This window comes from Drosophila novamexicana, unplaced genomic scaffold (genome assembly GCF_003285875.2).
Source record: "Drosophila novamexicana strain 15010-1031.04,08,12 unplaced genomic scaffold, DnovRS2.1 tig00001222-arrow-arrow-pilon, whole genome shotgun sequence".
Classification (NCBI taxonomy): Eukaryota; Metazoa; Arthropoda; class Insecta; order Diptera; family Drosophilidae; genus Drosophila; species Drosophila novamexicana.
The window spans coordinates 883,642-898,661 of record NW_020824845.1 but is presented as its reverse complement, the minus strand read 5'-3'; the positions used below and the strand labels follow the sequence as shown (position 1 = coordinate 898,661).

The 15,020-nt window shown below is 32.9% G+C and overlaps 1 protein-coding gene across 15 annotated transcripts in view; it reads right to left on the bottom strand.

Moving 5' to 3' along the window:
* Positions 1-15,020, bottom strand: part of LOC115766769 (twitchin) — a 52,446-nt gene that overhangs the window by 29,848 nt on the left and 7,578 nt on the right. For 6 of the 15 annotated variants that reach the window (XM_030710767.1, XM_030710765.1, XM_030710769.1 and 3 more), the window contains 13 exons: positions 14,872-15,009; positions 13,571-13,612; positions 12,970-13,092; positions 12,820-12,879; positions 12,528-12,626; positions 11,029-11,343; positions 10,746-10,871; positions 10,408-10,440; positions 9,876-10,049; positions 8,723-8,950; positions 6,793-6,966; positions 4,488-4,523; positions 2,103-2,135 (listed from right to left, as the gene is read on the bottom strand). In XM_030710767.1, the coding sequence (XP_030566627.1) occupies positions 2,103-2,135; positions 4,488-4,523; positions 6,793-6,966; positions 8,723-8,950; positions 9,876-10,049; positions 10,408-10,440; positions 10,746-10,871; positions 11,029-11,343; positions 12,528-12,626; positions 12,820-12,879; positions 12,970-13,092; positions 13,571-13,612; positions 14,872-15,009 (1,581 nt within the window). The remainder of the gene's footprint in view (positions 1-2,102; positions 2,136-4,487; positions 4,524-6,792; positions 6,967-8,722; positions 8,951-9,875; positions 10,050-10,407; positions 10,441-10,745; positions 10,872-11,028; positions 11,344-12,527; positions 12,627-12,819; positions 12,880-12,969; positions 13,093-13,570; positions 13,613-14,871; positions 15,010-15,020) is intronic. The other 9 variants (XM_030710772.1, XM_030710774.1, XM_030710779.1 and 6 more) reach the window with 6 other exon arrangements.

Below are 15,020 nucleotides of genomic sequence, written 5' to 3'. Positions count from 1 at the left end.
GGAGTAGGGTAAAGATTTTGAATTATGTCAACTACTAAACTGAACATCAACGTGTACAACACAATGCTTAAAACTACCATCAGATACTTTTGAAGTAACTTTGATACGATGCAATGTAAATGTAATCTAATACGCGAATACAAAAGTTTTAGATTAGTTTCTAATGGATTTTAGTTATAAGTCAAGTGATACCTAAGATGAGGAATGTAATTGTTATAAATCACGTTAAAATTGATAGAATATTGTAAAGATTAGTAAAAAGTTTAATTGTTTAATACAAATGTTCTTGTGTTCGTGAACAGTTTCTAAAACTTAAACTGGTTATGTACCCATTAATTTTGAAGATTCTCTTTTCTAAAATACATACGTTTTATTCGAGTAAGTAACGCAATCTACAAACTAAAAAAAAAAAAACACAGTACCCCAAAGAAAAAACCACCCAAAAATATATACGTGTATTATTTACATAGAAAGGTTGAAGATTTGGGTCAATCACAACTAAATTTACAACGGTACAAATGTACGGAACATTTTATACATATATGTATAAATATATGTAAATGCAATGCGCTCGTATTGGTATTCGTGATTTGGTTGCTTCAATATTTACAATATATGAATCTTAAATGTTATATACGCCTTTCATAATATTATGTTTCAAATCAGTCACCAACAAGAACACAAGCGATAATAATTGAAAATAAATGTGATCATTCGATCACAATTTAAGACCTGTTTTGTGTCCCCCATTTCGCCGGGTCGCTGTTGTTTTTGCTATCAAGATCAAAAAAAGAGGATATAAATAAATGCCCGGATGTAGAAATAATTATACCTATGTATTCATGCAGTACGGGTAATGGATTTAGAATCTGATGGATTTAAGTAAGACCAAAATGTAAGAATTTTCCTCAAAACCTTGTAGGCCTCGTCCGGCATTATCATTATTTCTCTAATATATTTATAATATTAAGTGTAGCTATGGTAAATAACATTTAATTCAAGCAAATAAAATAACATATTTTTTGAATCGGGTTAGTCTTATTTTTTTATAATCCGAAATATTGCGTTGGTTTATTCAAGGCACACTTCAACGGCCCCAAAAGTATATACGTATGTAATTAGAACAGTATTTCTTTGTTTTAATAAACGCAAATCTGCTTTGGTTTAATTGCAGTCATTAAAAATTGAAAGATGCAAAAATAATTCAATTAAAATTTTTATATTAGTAGCTTGACTGACTTGCTCATTAAAGATTAATTGAAATAGATGCAGATTTATGAATTTAGTTTTGTGTGTATGGATTTGTTTCTATATTTTATGTTACGATGAGCCGTTCAATACGTATCTACTAGACATCATTTCGTATTTTAAACATTTACCAATTTTAATTCATTCTAAATTTATCATTAAGAGTTTATGTTCTTCATCAGTATCAAAGGTCGAGTCAATATTGCTATGTTTGTCTGTCTATCAGAGTCTATGTAATCGTCTTTTAGTATTTCGGATCGGACCACTATATCACCTAAGTTCTTTGTTTATAAAGACACATTTCCTCTCTATCTACATATGTGCTATATGTAACATACAATTATCATTATATTTATTCCATATAGTTCTGTAGCTCACTGTAAGGAAAACTTTACTGCTTTTTATGAAATATCTTAAGCAACATCAGCAATTTTAATTGGCCTCACTTATCTACATAGCCGTAACCTCTATATATCTATTTGATCTTCGGCGTTTCGAAGATATCAAGAAATAAGTAGTTTGAAATTATTTACCACTTATTAGATTTCTTAAGATTAATGTATAAGTATCCGTGTGAGTGTGTGTTTGTTGTTTTTAATTATTTTCGTTTTGTAGATGTATTTGAAGATGATGTGATAGTAAGTAGTAGTATTGTATTCTGATTGGTATATACGAATTTGGGGCTCGCAAATCTTATGCAAGTGATAGATATAGTGCAAATGTTTTGATTTTTGGTGCAATTTCAGGGTGCTGGTGTGTGGAATTTGAGATTTACCGAGCATCTCACAGTAAGTTTGTTAAGAGAAATATGACCAAACACTACGAATGAAAAGAAAAGCACAACTAACTCTCACCTGTCCTTCACCAACCTCGCCTGGCCTCAACAACTGTAATATTGGTTTTAAATTGAATTAAAAATACTGGACAACATTCAATTGCATTTCAATTTGTTAGTCGACTGAGAGGTGCAAGATAATGTCTTAAATTTGAGCTGTCTAAAATGTATGTGTGTAAACATGAATTTGGGGCATGTTGATGAAAGGGAACGGCTTAATAAATTTTAATTTTCGAATGAAAATCGCCGAATATAAATAACATATACGACGATGATTGTTAGTTGTAAGGTATAACACAGTTAGGTATAACACAAGTCCAGTGGAGAAAATAAGTAACGTCACTTACATATGCTCATATGAATTTTACTTTGGCTAATCAAAGTAACGAAAGCACTAAGAAGACCTTACATAGTTAAATCAAAATATTCTCAAATTGCTCGGATTAAAGGCCTAGGTACGACTGAACTGCACGCGTTTATTTTGCCTTTCACTCGCGACAGACAGAACTGAATGTTAATTAATTTGCTTTGAGTCTCGAGCCCAACGCCCCTGGTTTGCACATATAGTATCATACATATTTATTGCAGCCGTTCCCTTCGATCTAATCGCTTCTACATATAGATGGGTATTTTAGAGTATTTATTTATACATCTTTTGTAAAATGCCAAGTTTATCTCTAGTACCCGCATTCATCCGTCATTCATTAACAAAACGTGCACAGATAAATTATTTCTTAATCCAATTCTCAAATTCTAATATTTTGAATTATTGTACCCTTGTAGAGGGTATTATACGCTTGTCATAAGATGTGTAACGCACAGAAAGAGATCTCTCCGAACCCACTATATATCGTATATTCTAGGTCAGCATCGATCGGTCGGAGGGTAGTTTCATATATGAAAATATATGTTTTCTGTTTTCTAAGATATTTTAATCATATTGAGCATTTACAAGTTTCACTATTCTCACATGTCTGTAATAGGTAAATGTCTATAAGGGTATTAAATGTCCGGCGTTTCAAAAATATTATTACTTTCTCGTTTACATATAAATTATGGATCAAAATGAGTCCCAAAGTCAGGTATACATAATCACATTCGCGGGTGCAATGTGTGCTGAAGAAATATCGCACTTGCTTTTGCTTTTCGCAAAAAAGAAAAACAAAAACGAGAGAACTATTATTAGCGCTCTCACATGAGTGGACAAGGAGAAGGCCATTTTGTGTTGCAGTACATATATTTATATATTGAATAATGCATTAAATGTGCCTTGTGTTTACCGAATTTTTGCTATCGTTTGGAAGCTTTTAAGCTAAAATGAAAATTTTGGATCGTAATTATTTTTTCTAAAGGTAGTGTAACGTTTATTAACCCTATTGTTAGAGATTGATATCACTTTACTGTTGTTGTTGTTTATACCCTGAACCCATTGAAAATGGGTAAAAAGGGAATATTGTGTTTGTGCAACATCCAAATGTATGTAACAGGCAGAAGGAAGCATCTCCGACCACATAAAGTATATATATTCTTGATCAGCATCAATAGCCGAGTCGATCTAGCCATGTCCGTCTGTCTGACCGTCCATCCGTCCGTCCGTATGTATGAACGCAAGGATCTCAGAACCTATAAGAGCTAGAGAGAGAGCTCCTAGTGCCTGCGCAGATCGAGTTTATTTCCGATAATCGATAGCTTACTCCGTTTCCAAGCAATCGATAAAAATCTAAAATTGCCCAAAAACAGGATATCGATATCGATTTTTATCGATTGAACGGAGTAAGTATCGATTATCGGAAATAAACTCGATCTGCGCGGGAACTAGGAGAATCTACATCTAAAATTTCAAGTCTCTAGCTCTTATAGGTTCTGAGATCCTTGCGTTCATACTTACGGACGGACGGACGGACGGACGGGCGGACAGAAAGACGGACATGGCTAGATCGACTCGGCTATTGGTGCTGATCAAGAATATATATACTTTATGGGGTCGGAGATGCTTCCTTCTGCCTGTTACATACATTTGGAATTTGCACAAATATAATATACCCTTATACCCAGTTTAAATGGGTTCAGAACAGTTACTATTGTGAGTAAAAAAGGCGGGTCGATCTTTGGTGTTAGGAAGAAACTTTCATTGGAACGTATATAAACTTCACTTTTGTATAGATAAAAACTTACATCTACATATATATGTAACTTACACTATCCTACGTGTGCTGAATAACTATATTTCACTCTGTAAGGAGGATGGGCTGCATATGGGCTTTGCATGAGTGGTAAAAAATATTTAACCTCTTGGTCTATAAATTTATATCCCATATTTCTTGCATATTTAATTTTCCAACTAGCTGAGAAGCTCAAAAAATGTGCATTGTGTTGGACTTTTAGTATATTTGGAATGTCTTACCCGTGTATCCATGACTTCGCCGGGGCGGAGTTTCTTCTGTGGAATTTGATTGTGTATTTGTTGAATGACAAACAATCAAATGCATGTACATATATTTCGTGCAGGTGTGTGTGTAAATATGCCAGATGATTGTTGTTGTGGGTTGGTTGTAGGCAAGGGGGTGGCGTATTGGAGTATTTGTTGGATGTTGTTGGTATTGTTGATCGGTTGCAGACGCAGGTATAGGCACAATCAAATGGGCACCAAAATGGTTTGTAATTGGTTCAGTTTAATGATTTAATAATGTTGTTGGTTGGTTGGTTTTTTTGTTTGATCGGTTGTTGGTTGGTTGGTTTGTTTGTTTGTTCGTTTGTTTATGGTTGTTTTTGTTGTTTAGTTTGTGGATAATATTCATACATGGTACATAGAAGGGAACATAGGAAATACATAAATGTCATTAGGCACATTGCTGTGAGATACTATAACTACTCGTAACAATTAACAAAAATAATACATATAATGTAAATATAATATTACATACAGGCAATCGGTTAAAAACAATTAATTGAGTATCTAATACTCAATATATCCTTAATAATAACAATAGAAATCATCAGTAGTACCATTGTTATTAAAGTATATATACTCGAGAATATACATACATAAGTATATCAGCTTATAACAACCTTGAAACCCTCTACTCGGCTTTTTTAAGTAATATGAGCCGCTGTATAAGCCTCTACTCGTGTCTTAATTTTGCCTTAAAACTACCTTCGCAAAATATAAATATAGTATCTATTTGGTGAAGTTCACAGAAAATTTGACGCTGACAGTTTCCACTTTAAGTAAACTTTTCAAATAATTTTGTTGACTGTTAACATATGATTTTTAGCTTCTGTTTTTGTATATGCTCAAATTCTAGAAAGCCATTCAATGTACGAAAACTAATTAAGTTGCTAGCGAAAAAACGATATATATATACGACGGATGGCATTAGATATATGTGTAAATACTACTTATTAAAAAAACAAGTAAGAGGTTCTAGTCGGGAGCTCCCGACTAGGGGATACCCTGAACCCTCTTCTTCCAAAATCAAATATATATATATATATATGTATATATATTATTTTAGAAGCTATATGTCCAGTTTGGTGACTCTAGCTCTTATTATTTACCAAAATTGCCCAAAAAACAGGATATCGATATCGAATTTAATGGATAGCTTGGAAACGGAGTAAGTTATCGATTATCGGAAAGAAATTCGATCTGCGTAGGCCTTATGAGCACCTACATCTAAAACTTCAAGTCTCTAGCTCTTATAGGTTCTGAGATCCTTGCGTTCATACATACGGACGGACGGACGGACGGACAGACGGACAGACAGACGGACATGGCTAGATCGACTCGGCTATTGATGCTGATCAAGAATATATATACTTTATGGGGTCAATAAGCTTACTTCTGCATGTTACATACCCTTATACCCATTTTTTTTTTTAATGGGTTCAGGGTAAAAAATAATTAACTAGCTGATTAAGGCCGTTTTGAAATGTTCTTGGAAAGCTGTCATATATTTTATAATTTAGTTTTGCTCGATTCCATTAATTAGGGAAGAAGTTTTAGAGAATACCTGGCAGTTGTCATTAACTCCGCCAAAAACATACGAAAACGGTCATTAAAGTGCTTCCAAATAAATTTTGATTTATTTGCCCACGGAATGTAAAAGTTCTTTATTTTCTATAATAACGACTACGCAAGCAAATATTACAGGGTAAATTAGAAAAGGAAACTGAACTACAAGCATGTATATTCATTTTTAAGATTCTATCAAATTCAATCTGTTTGAAAAAAAGTGTCTTTTCGGTAGGCACACCCAACATTGCAAACAAAATATTGATAGAAACTGGGATTCTAAATTTAAAATATATTACATATATATGTATGCGGTAGCCATACATGTGATATTTAGTTTGCATTCTAAAGAAAGCAAGGTATACAGTGGAATTACTCCATTGGGTGAACCGACCGAAAAAAATGTACATGATATATATGTAAAGATAAGCGATATTTTTTGTATGTCTTCTTCTATAAGCCCATTTATTGGAAATTGGAAAATAATAATACGATCGAGATTATACAAGTCATACAATATCGCTCATATGAATGTTCAATATATGACAGACAGTAGTGATCCCATGTCCAATATTATAATTATTATAATTTAGGAAATCATATCGATAAAAAGTTCGTTTATAGTACATTAGATCACTACTGTGGGAAGTTTTATTTTTGTCGAATTTCAGAAATAAATGGTGTAACAATTTACCTCATCATTGATGATCAAGGAGGGTCGACGACCCGTGTCCGCTGGGGGAACTAGGGAGCCACGTCGACTGGGAGGCTCTGGTGCTAGGGACGGGCGCTTCTCTCGAATTACCTCGATCTTTGGTGGGTCACCGGGCGCTGGAGGCTGCATTTTGGGTACCTTTGGCTTTTCCTCCTAAATACAAAAAGTCATCAGTGAATATATATACATGTTTAAGTGTTCGAATCAGGCAAATATTGGGTGGGTTGTATAAATATTTGCACACTACACACTGGCAGGCAAATATAGATCATTTATATTTATTTATTTCTATACATAATCATATCATCAACTACGAATACCCATCTTAGCCGTGAATATATATACGCAAATTTGTTGAAAAATTTTTTGAATTCTTCTATATTAACACACTTGCAAAATCATATATTCTGGATTGTCTTTTCATTCCAAGACAATTTTGTGCTGTATACTTCGATTTGCAGCTACACCTTCTCAGTAAGCACAGACAAAAATAGAATGTATGAGATCTAATACTCTGTTCTAAAAGTGAAATAGTTATAATTATTATTAATATTATCCTAAGGACCTGTAATATTAAGATATATTTATACTTGTGTTCAGCCCCAACAAGTTTCTTCTCAAATTTCTTTTTTGGCTATTTACTGGAAACAAGACTATTTGTTTGAATTTGTATACAATTTAGTAGTATACATATATATTATATATATATGATTTTATAAGTCATGTAAAGTATATGTATATGATTTTTTGGGAAAGTACCGACGACTATGTACTTATCAATATTTGGTGTCTGCAATACGCACCGCGTCTACGGTCAGTTTAAACACGGCTGACATCTTGACGAAGAGTAATCCTTTCCGTATGCTTATATTCTATACTTCAATGGGTTAGTTAAGATTCCACAGTTACTTTACGAATTCATTGCAAATGTAGTTTGTTTCAATTAATTCGATTCGAAGAAAAGTTGAAACGCGCTAAAATGTGATATAATTTCAACCGTTTGTCATGAACGACAAGAGGAGACAGACATCAAACATTGGGACTAGTATATGGTATATATGAGGTATATGTTCATATATTTTTGACAAAAGATTTTCAACACATTAAAATATAAAAATAAAAATATGTTTATATGTATGTAGTACAAATATATGTGTAGCGTACATATACATATAGTATACTTTCATATTTATACATAACACAAATTGAATAACGAAACGAAAAGAAACCAGCCTCCAAATCCGCAAAACCAGAATACATACACCTTAGTATGCATATATTATATAAACATTCTTGAACATTTGCTGTGGTGCATAATAAAAATAAAAACTACAAGGTTTCACCATACATAATTAAAGAATATTTGGTAAACCTACATAAATAAAAATATAAAAACATCGTATGTGCCCAGAACATAGATACATATACCTATAGATTTGTAAGCATATATGACATATATCTTCAAATAAAATAAATCACAAAACTGACAAATTTAAATCATGTAAGGCTACAGATATTTTCTTAACAAGAGAATAACTTTAAAAGTTTTAAACCATATTAATATTTTATCAGAGAAAATAGTTTTAACTGCTCTGCTGTAGACCTGATTTACGAAAACCCAAATCAATTATAAGATAAACGATTATTCTCAAATATAATCCTCTGTTGACGCTAATTAAGAAAATATAGTGACGGTCTGGTATGTGCATTAGGTTACAATCAATTATAATTATAGTGCTTCAAGAAATACTAATATGTTTTAAATTTTCCACTGAATTTAAAACTGACCAAAACTCTCTAAAATATAATTTTAATCTATATATATATATATATATATATTTCAAATATAAAATAAATTTGTGTTATTCTCATTAATTCGTGAGTACAAAAGTTCTCAAGTTAGATTTACCTTTGAATCTTCGACGGGTAATTTGACTTCAGGAGCATTTTGATCCGGGGACTTTACGACTGGTGTGGGTTTCTCGGATTTAGTTTTCTCAAATTCAATAGGCTCATATTTTTCTAACTGTGGGCGTTCATAATCGTCCACAATGGTTGCTAAGGCTTCAGGCTTTTTCATATCAGATATTTGCGCTTTGGATGCTTTTGAGGGATTAAACTTTTCCGTTACATTTGCCTTTACCAAGCGAAATTTTTTTTGTATACAGGGGAATAAATACCAAGTCAAAAATTAAATGACAATTTCGTTTGATAGAAGTCAGCTATGCAGATAGAGATCAAGCAATTTGCAAAAATTATGCATATACATATTCATATATAGCATATAGAAATAATAGAAGACTGAGTTAAAAAGATTTGTAGATTTATAATACAGCGCAAGATATAATAATTAACATAATGTTAATTTAAATGCTGACATATATATATAAAGAGAGCAAAGAGAGAGCGGGAGACAGACAGAAAGGGCGAGAGAGAGACAGAAAGAGAGAGCGAGAAATGCAGAGAGAGAGAGAGAGAGATGTTGATATTTCTTCATGCCTATCGTTAATTGATGGTTATAGGAATTGTACAAAACAGCATGGACCAGAAACTAGATTCAACTTTGACTTCATCGTACTGGTACTTAGTTAAAGAACAAGAAATGAAAATTTTGACTTGTCGTATATACTTCAATTTTTTATGAGATTTTGTTTTAGTATAAAACTAAAATATGGAAAGGTCTCCAAAACCACCAATTAAAACTGAAATAGTTGCCCAATAATAAAATGATCGAGTTGTAAAAGATATAAAGAGATTACAAAATTAAGATAAAGAGATATAGGAAATAGATCCAAAGCAAGATAAAATGAGAGAAAAGAGAAGTGCTGACGAGTTCACACAAGTATGCACTTACGTAACTATAAATAGTTCATAGGTGAAATAGAAAGAGAATAATGTTTTGCAAATTAGTAAGAATAAATGGAGTAAAACAGAATATAAGCTATATATATAAATATATACATATATATATATATATATAAGATTGAAAAGATAGGGAAAAGTGTAAAGAACACATTTGTTACTCCAAGCTCGAAGCTGCATATGGCCAGAGTTGATATTACCTTATGTAATTGCTTTGCTTGTTGGGGTGCAACTTGCTCTTTAGCATCCTTTACGACGGGTTTCAAAACTACCCCAAGGAAGGACTCGTTTTGAATAGGTTCCTTGGTCATCAAGTTTCTGACTGAGGAACGACGTCGCTGCTTTATTATATCCATCAGAGATGGTTTTTCAGCCTGAGAGGTATATGGTACATTTTATTGCGTTTACAGTAAGTCTGTCCAATATTTATTTTTTAATTTTTAGACACATTTTCTCATCCATTTCAAATACCTACGATCTTTTTAAATGTAACCGAAATTAAAAATATTTGGAATAACTTCTTATATTTTGTTGAAAAATATTTTCTTCAGTTTCGAAAGTTAGCAACAATGATTTTCATTGAGAGATGAGAAAATGGGTCTGTGATCTTACGATCGTCGATGCAAAGGAATTTTATCTCGTGTATTATAACATTTATGCATACTTTAATTTGGCGAAGTAATTGAACTTTATAATATCTTAGATCTTCTTGATAAGCTAATGTGAACTTACCTCTTCCGATTTTTCCGCATTTTGTTTATCTTTCTGCGTTGCGTGTATTTTTCAATGTGTGTTGTGTTTCAGAAAGGTTGGTGGGGGGAGGGGAAGTAAAGGTGAAGGAAAACTTTAATATACTTATTGACAAAGCAATCGCGTTTGAAAAATGTTAAATGTTGTTAGCCATTTATCTGATATTCGAACCTGACGCAACTTGCATTTAAATTTATTTATTAACTCTAGCAATACTTCTGAGGCTGGCGGAATGGATTTGCTTAGTTTTGCCCACAATAAATCCATATGTATCCATATGTAAGTGTGCATTTGTGCTGGCAAACACTCAGAATACTTACCTCTGGTTCGACAATCACAGGTTTCAGCGTAGCACCATCTCTTGTGTCCTCATCATCAGGCAATTTGCCTTTGCCTAACTTAATAGTTTTTGGTTCTTCGGCTGGTTGTTCTATTACTTCGGTTTTCTTTAATACGATCACGCATAACATACAGACGGATGAACATTTTAAATTCAGAAAAATTGGGATAAAGGATTGCAACACAATATTAACAATAATATAATATGTTTGTATGCATACATAGACATTTATGCATGCAATTTAATAACATTTCACACCTTACCTTTGGCAAACCATTCTTTTGGGGAACTACCTCCGCTGGCTTTTTGGCCGTTTCCAATGCTGGCTTTTCCATTTTATTTGGTATTTCGAGCTCCCGAGCAAAATCTGATGGAGTAAAATCTGACTTTTCGTACTTCTCAAGTGCTGGTCGCTCGTAATCTGGAATTTCTGGAAGCTCCTCGTACTTTGGCTTAGCTTTTGGCTTTCCTTTAGCCTTTGATTTAGCAGCTTCTGGTATAGGTTCTTCCTTTGGCTTTGCAATAGATGTTTTACGCAGCTTGGGCAGCTCTTCGGCTGGTTTTTGCTCTTCTACAGTCTATTTCGGGTAACACAAAGTACAACATTAGGACATGAACATAAATGGAGTTGTTATTGAACAGAAATACATTTTATTTCTTGAAAGATTACCATATTTGCATATGCTATATAGAGAAAGCTTGTTAGGTAGACAGAAAGATATATTGTGATATAGAAGATAGGCATATCTTATTCTTTCATATTTATAGACTTAGAGATCGATAGATTGTTAGATAGAAAAAAAGATATATAGATAACATTATTAGCACAGAAATATCGTTATATATAGTATAGTATATGATTAAATATAGAAAGATAGACAGATGATAGATAGAAAAGTAGATAGATAATTAGACTGATGTCATACATAGATAGATATATAGACAAGTAAGAGGTTCTAGTCGGGAGTTCCCGACTAGGGGATACCCTGAACCCTCTTCTTCCAAAATCAAAAATATATATATATATATATGTATATATATTATTTTAGAAGCTATATGTCCAGTTTGGTGACTCTAGCTCTTATTATTTACCAAAATTACCCAAAAACCAGGATATCGTTATCGATTTTTATCGATTGCGTGGAAACGGAGTAAGTTATCGATTATCGGAAACAAACTCGATCTGCGCAGGCACTAGGAGCACCCACATCTAAAATTTCTCTAGCTCTTATAGGTTCTGAGATCCTTGCGTTCATACATACGGACGGACGGACAGACGGACGGACAGACAGACGGACATGGCTAGTTCGACTCGGCTATTAATGCTGATCAAGAATATATGTATATACTTTATGGGGTCGGAGATGCTTCCTTCTGCCTGTTACATACATTTGGATTTTGCAGAAATACAATATACCCTTATACCCATTTTTAATGGGTTCAGGGTATAATAACGTTATTGGCACAAAAACATCGAACAAAAGGTATACATTGTATTTGGTGATATATAGATAGAGAGGCAGGTAATAGACAGAAAAGTAGAAAGATAGTTAGACTGATGCCATACATAGGCCCAACAAATTCGAAGTCGTTTAAAAGAAACAAGTTTCTTTCTTATTTTGGATAGGAGTGACACGAAATAAGTAACTTTAATGTCCTTAAACGACTTTTATTAAGATATGAAATACGAAAAAAAAAGATAGCAGAAAGTATATCAGCAATAGTTTTTGAGCGGTGTCCCTCTACTCATATCATCCCTTACCTTTGGAATTCGCCGTTTATCGGCCGGTTTCAGCTTGGGGATCTCTTCCTTAATAGCTTGTGGATTATTGTTGGCTTCAATTTTTTTGCTCTCAACCTGCTGTGTCGGAATATATTTATATATAAGCATAAGACTAGCCTTACGAATACCCTGCATATTGTCTGCCATAATATAACTTACATACTAGAAATAACTAATTTATATTTCAGCCTTTGAACAAATTAAATAGATTTCCCCGACAGTTTTTACACCAAAGTAGGCATTTGTATTCCACTTTGTATCTGATACATACCTCTAAGGCCTTCTTATCGACCACAGATGAACGTCTTGATTCCGATACGCTTTCTTCAACCTTGTTAACATAGAAGTAATTGGAAAGAAAACAACAATATGCAGGTTCACACAGGGTAATTGTTATTTAAGTGTTAAATGTTCGTCTTACCGCAAGTGAGGACCTCCTTGATACAGTTTTTGTATCTTCTTCAGATGTTTGCTCGTGGCTTTTGATTATTGACTTACGACGTGTCTCTGACTTTGATTCTTCTTTAACGGACACAATACTAGCCTAATGATAGAAATGATCAACAACAAAACGACATAAACATATACAGAAATTTTGGGAACACAAAATTCTTAAGATTTATAACCAATAGGCGATCGCCAAAAAAAAATAAAACCGTGTGACTTCCTGCACATATATATATATTAATATAAATAATAATAATATAAAATATAATAAACCCTCCTAACTGACCGAAAGTTGAAATTTGAATAGGTAAATTCGACCACAACTTCAAATTCAATTGCAATACCAAACTTTTGTTTTTCCAATTATAACTATATAGTTAAGTAAGCGAATTTCAATAATTGAAAATATTTCAAATTGTTATATAAATAAATTAAGATTGGAATTCCAATTATAAGCAGGGGTCCAAAGAACAGTTAAGCCAACTAACTTTTTTTTTTCAAATTAAAATACTTATAAATTAACTTTGGCCCCAACCATTGCCTTTATCCAACAAAATTCGAATTAGATAACTTACCTTGCGTTCAACCTTCTTTAAGCCAATCTGCTCTGCAGGTCCCTGGTATAAACGAAAATGAGAAAGAAAAATTAGTAATTTTATATATATATATTTTTTTGTATTTTGATAGTTAGAGCTTAAACATTTCTTATCAATTGGCATGCGTTTAGCAGTAAAGTTAGATCTAGTTATTTCTTTTGTGTTTTTTGTTTGAGTGATTGTGGAGAATATCCTCTCTAGCAAAGTTTTTTTGTTTTATTTTATGCAGGATATTTGTATCCTTACCTCTTGAGTATCTGGGCTAAGATTGTTATTACTGTTAGGTTCATTAGGTGCATCAGCATTGGGCTCTTTTGTTGTTGGTTTTTCGACAGTCTTAGCCTTGGCTTCCGATACTGACTTCCTTTTAACCGGCCTCTCTTCTTCTGGGACGACTTCCTCTGCCGCAGTCTGCGGTTTCTCAACATTTTCTTGTTGCCGCTTAGGCTTCTTTTCCAAAGGTTTCTTTTCTTTTTTATTTTCGTCTGCCTTTGTAGATTTCTGTTCTAAAGGATTTTCTTCATTTTTATCTTCACTCTTCTTCTTCTTTTCAGTTTTCTTTTGCAAAGTCTCTTCTACTTCGTTTTGATTAATTTTCGCATTTGCCTTCTCTTTAGAAGTTTTCTTATCCACTTGTTTATTTGAAGCTTCTTCATTTTGCTTCTCTTCTTCTTTAATTTCTTCCTTCGTCTCTTCCTTTATTTCTTCCTTCTTCTCTTCTTCATCAGCCTTTTTTTGTAGTCGATTTTTTGTGTAGTAGTTATGTAGGTGTATTTTTGTTGTTATTAACAAGGATTTTCAAATAAAAAAAGAGGTTATTGTTAGTATGTGAAAACGATAGAAACCCATTCAGGTTTCTAATGCATTGATTGAAGTCAACTTCAGACTAAAGCTGTCATTAACATGCTTCATGTCATAAAAGTATAAATAGTTTACTACGGATACAGAAAATTAAAACTCGTTGTATTTTCAACACAGAAACATATAATACAGTTTTAAGAGAATTTCACACGCATCTATAGACACACAGATAGAAATAATAGAGTCCGAAACAAAAATAAATGGTGCCAGAAAAAGTCAGATAGATTAACCACAAGTTGAGTAATACGATCCAGCAGAGGTTTAAATAAGCTTAGTACTGATTAGGCCCAAGATAGATAGTTGAAAAAGTTTGAAAGTAAAAAGAATATATCTATATCAGAGGATAGTGAGAGTTTGATAATAAGAAAGTATAGTCGAAAGAGAGATCATAGAGTTTTTAATTTGAACTTTTTTCAAACCTCATCACTTAAAACATGTTTCACGGGTATCAACTTCACCCCAAAGATATTTTTTTCTTTCGATTCAGAAACTTTGACTGGGGGCTCCGATGTCGTTCGCGACTTTAGTTTAGGTATCTGGTATATAGATAATCCCGACTATGGGAAAA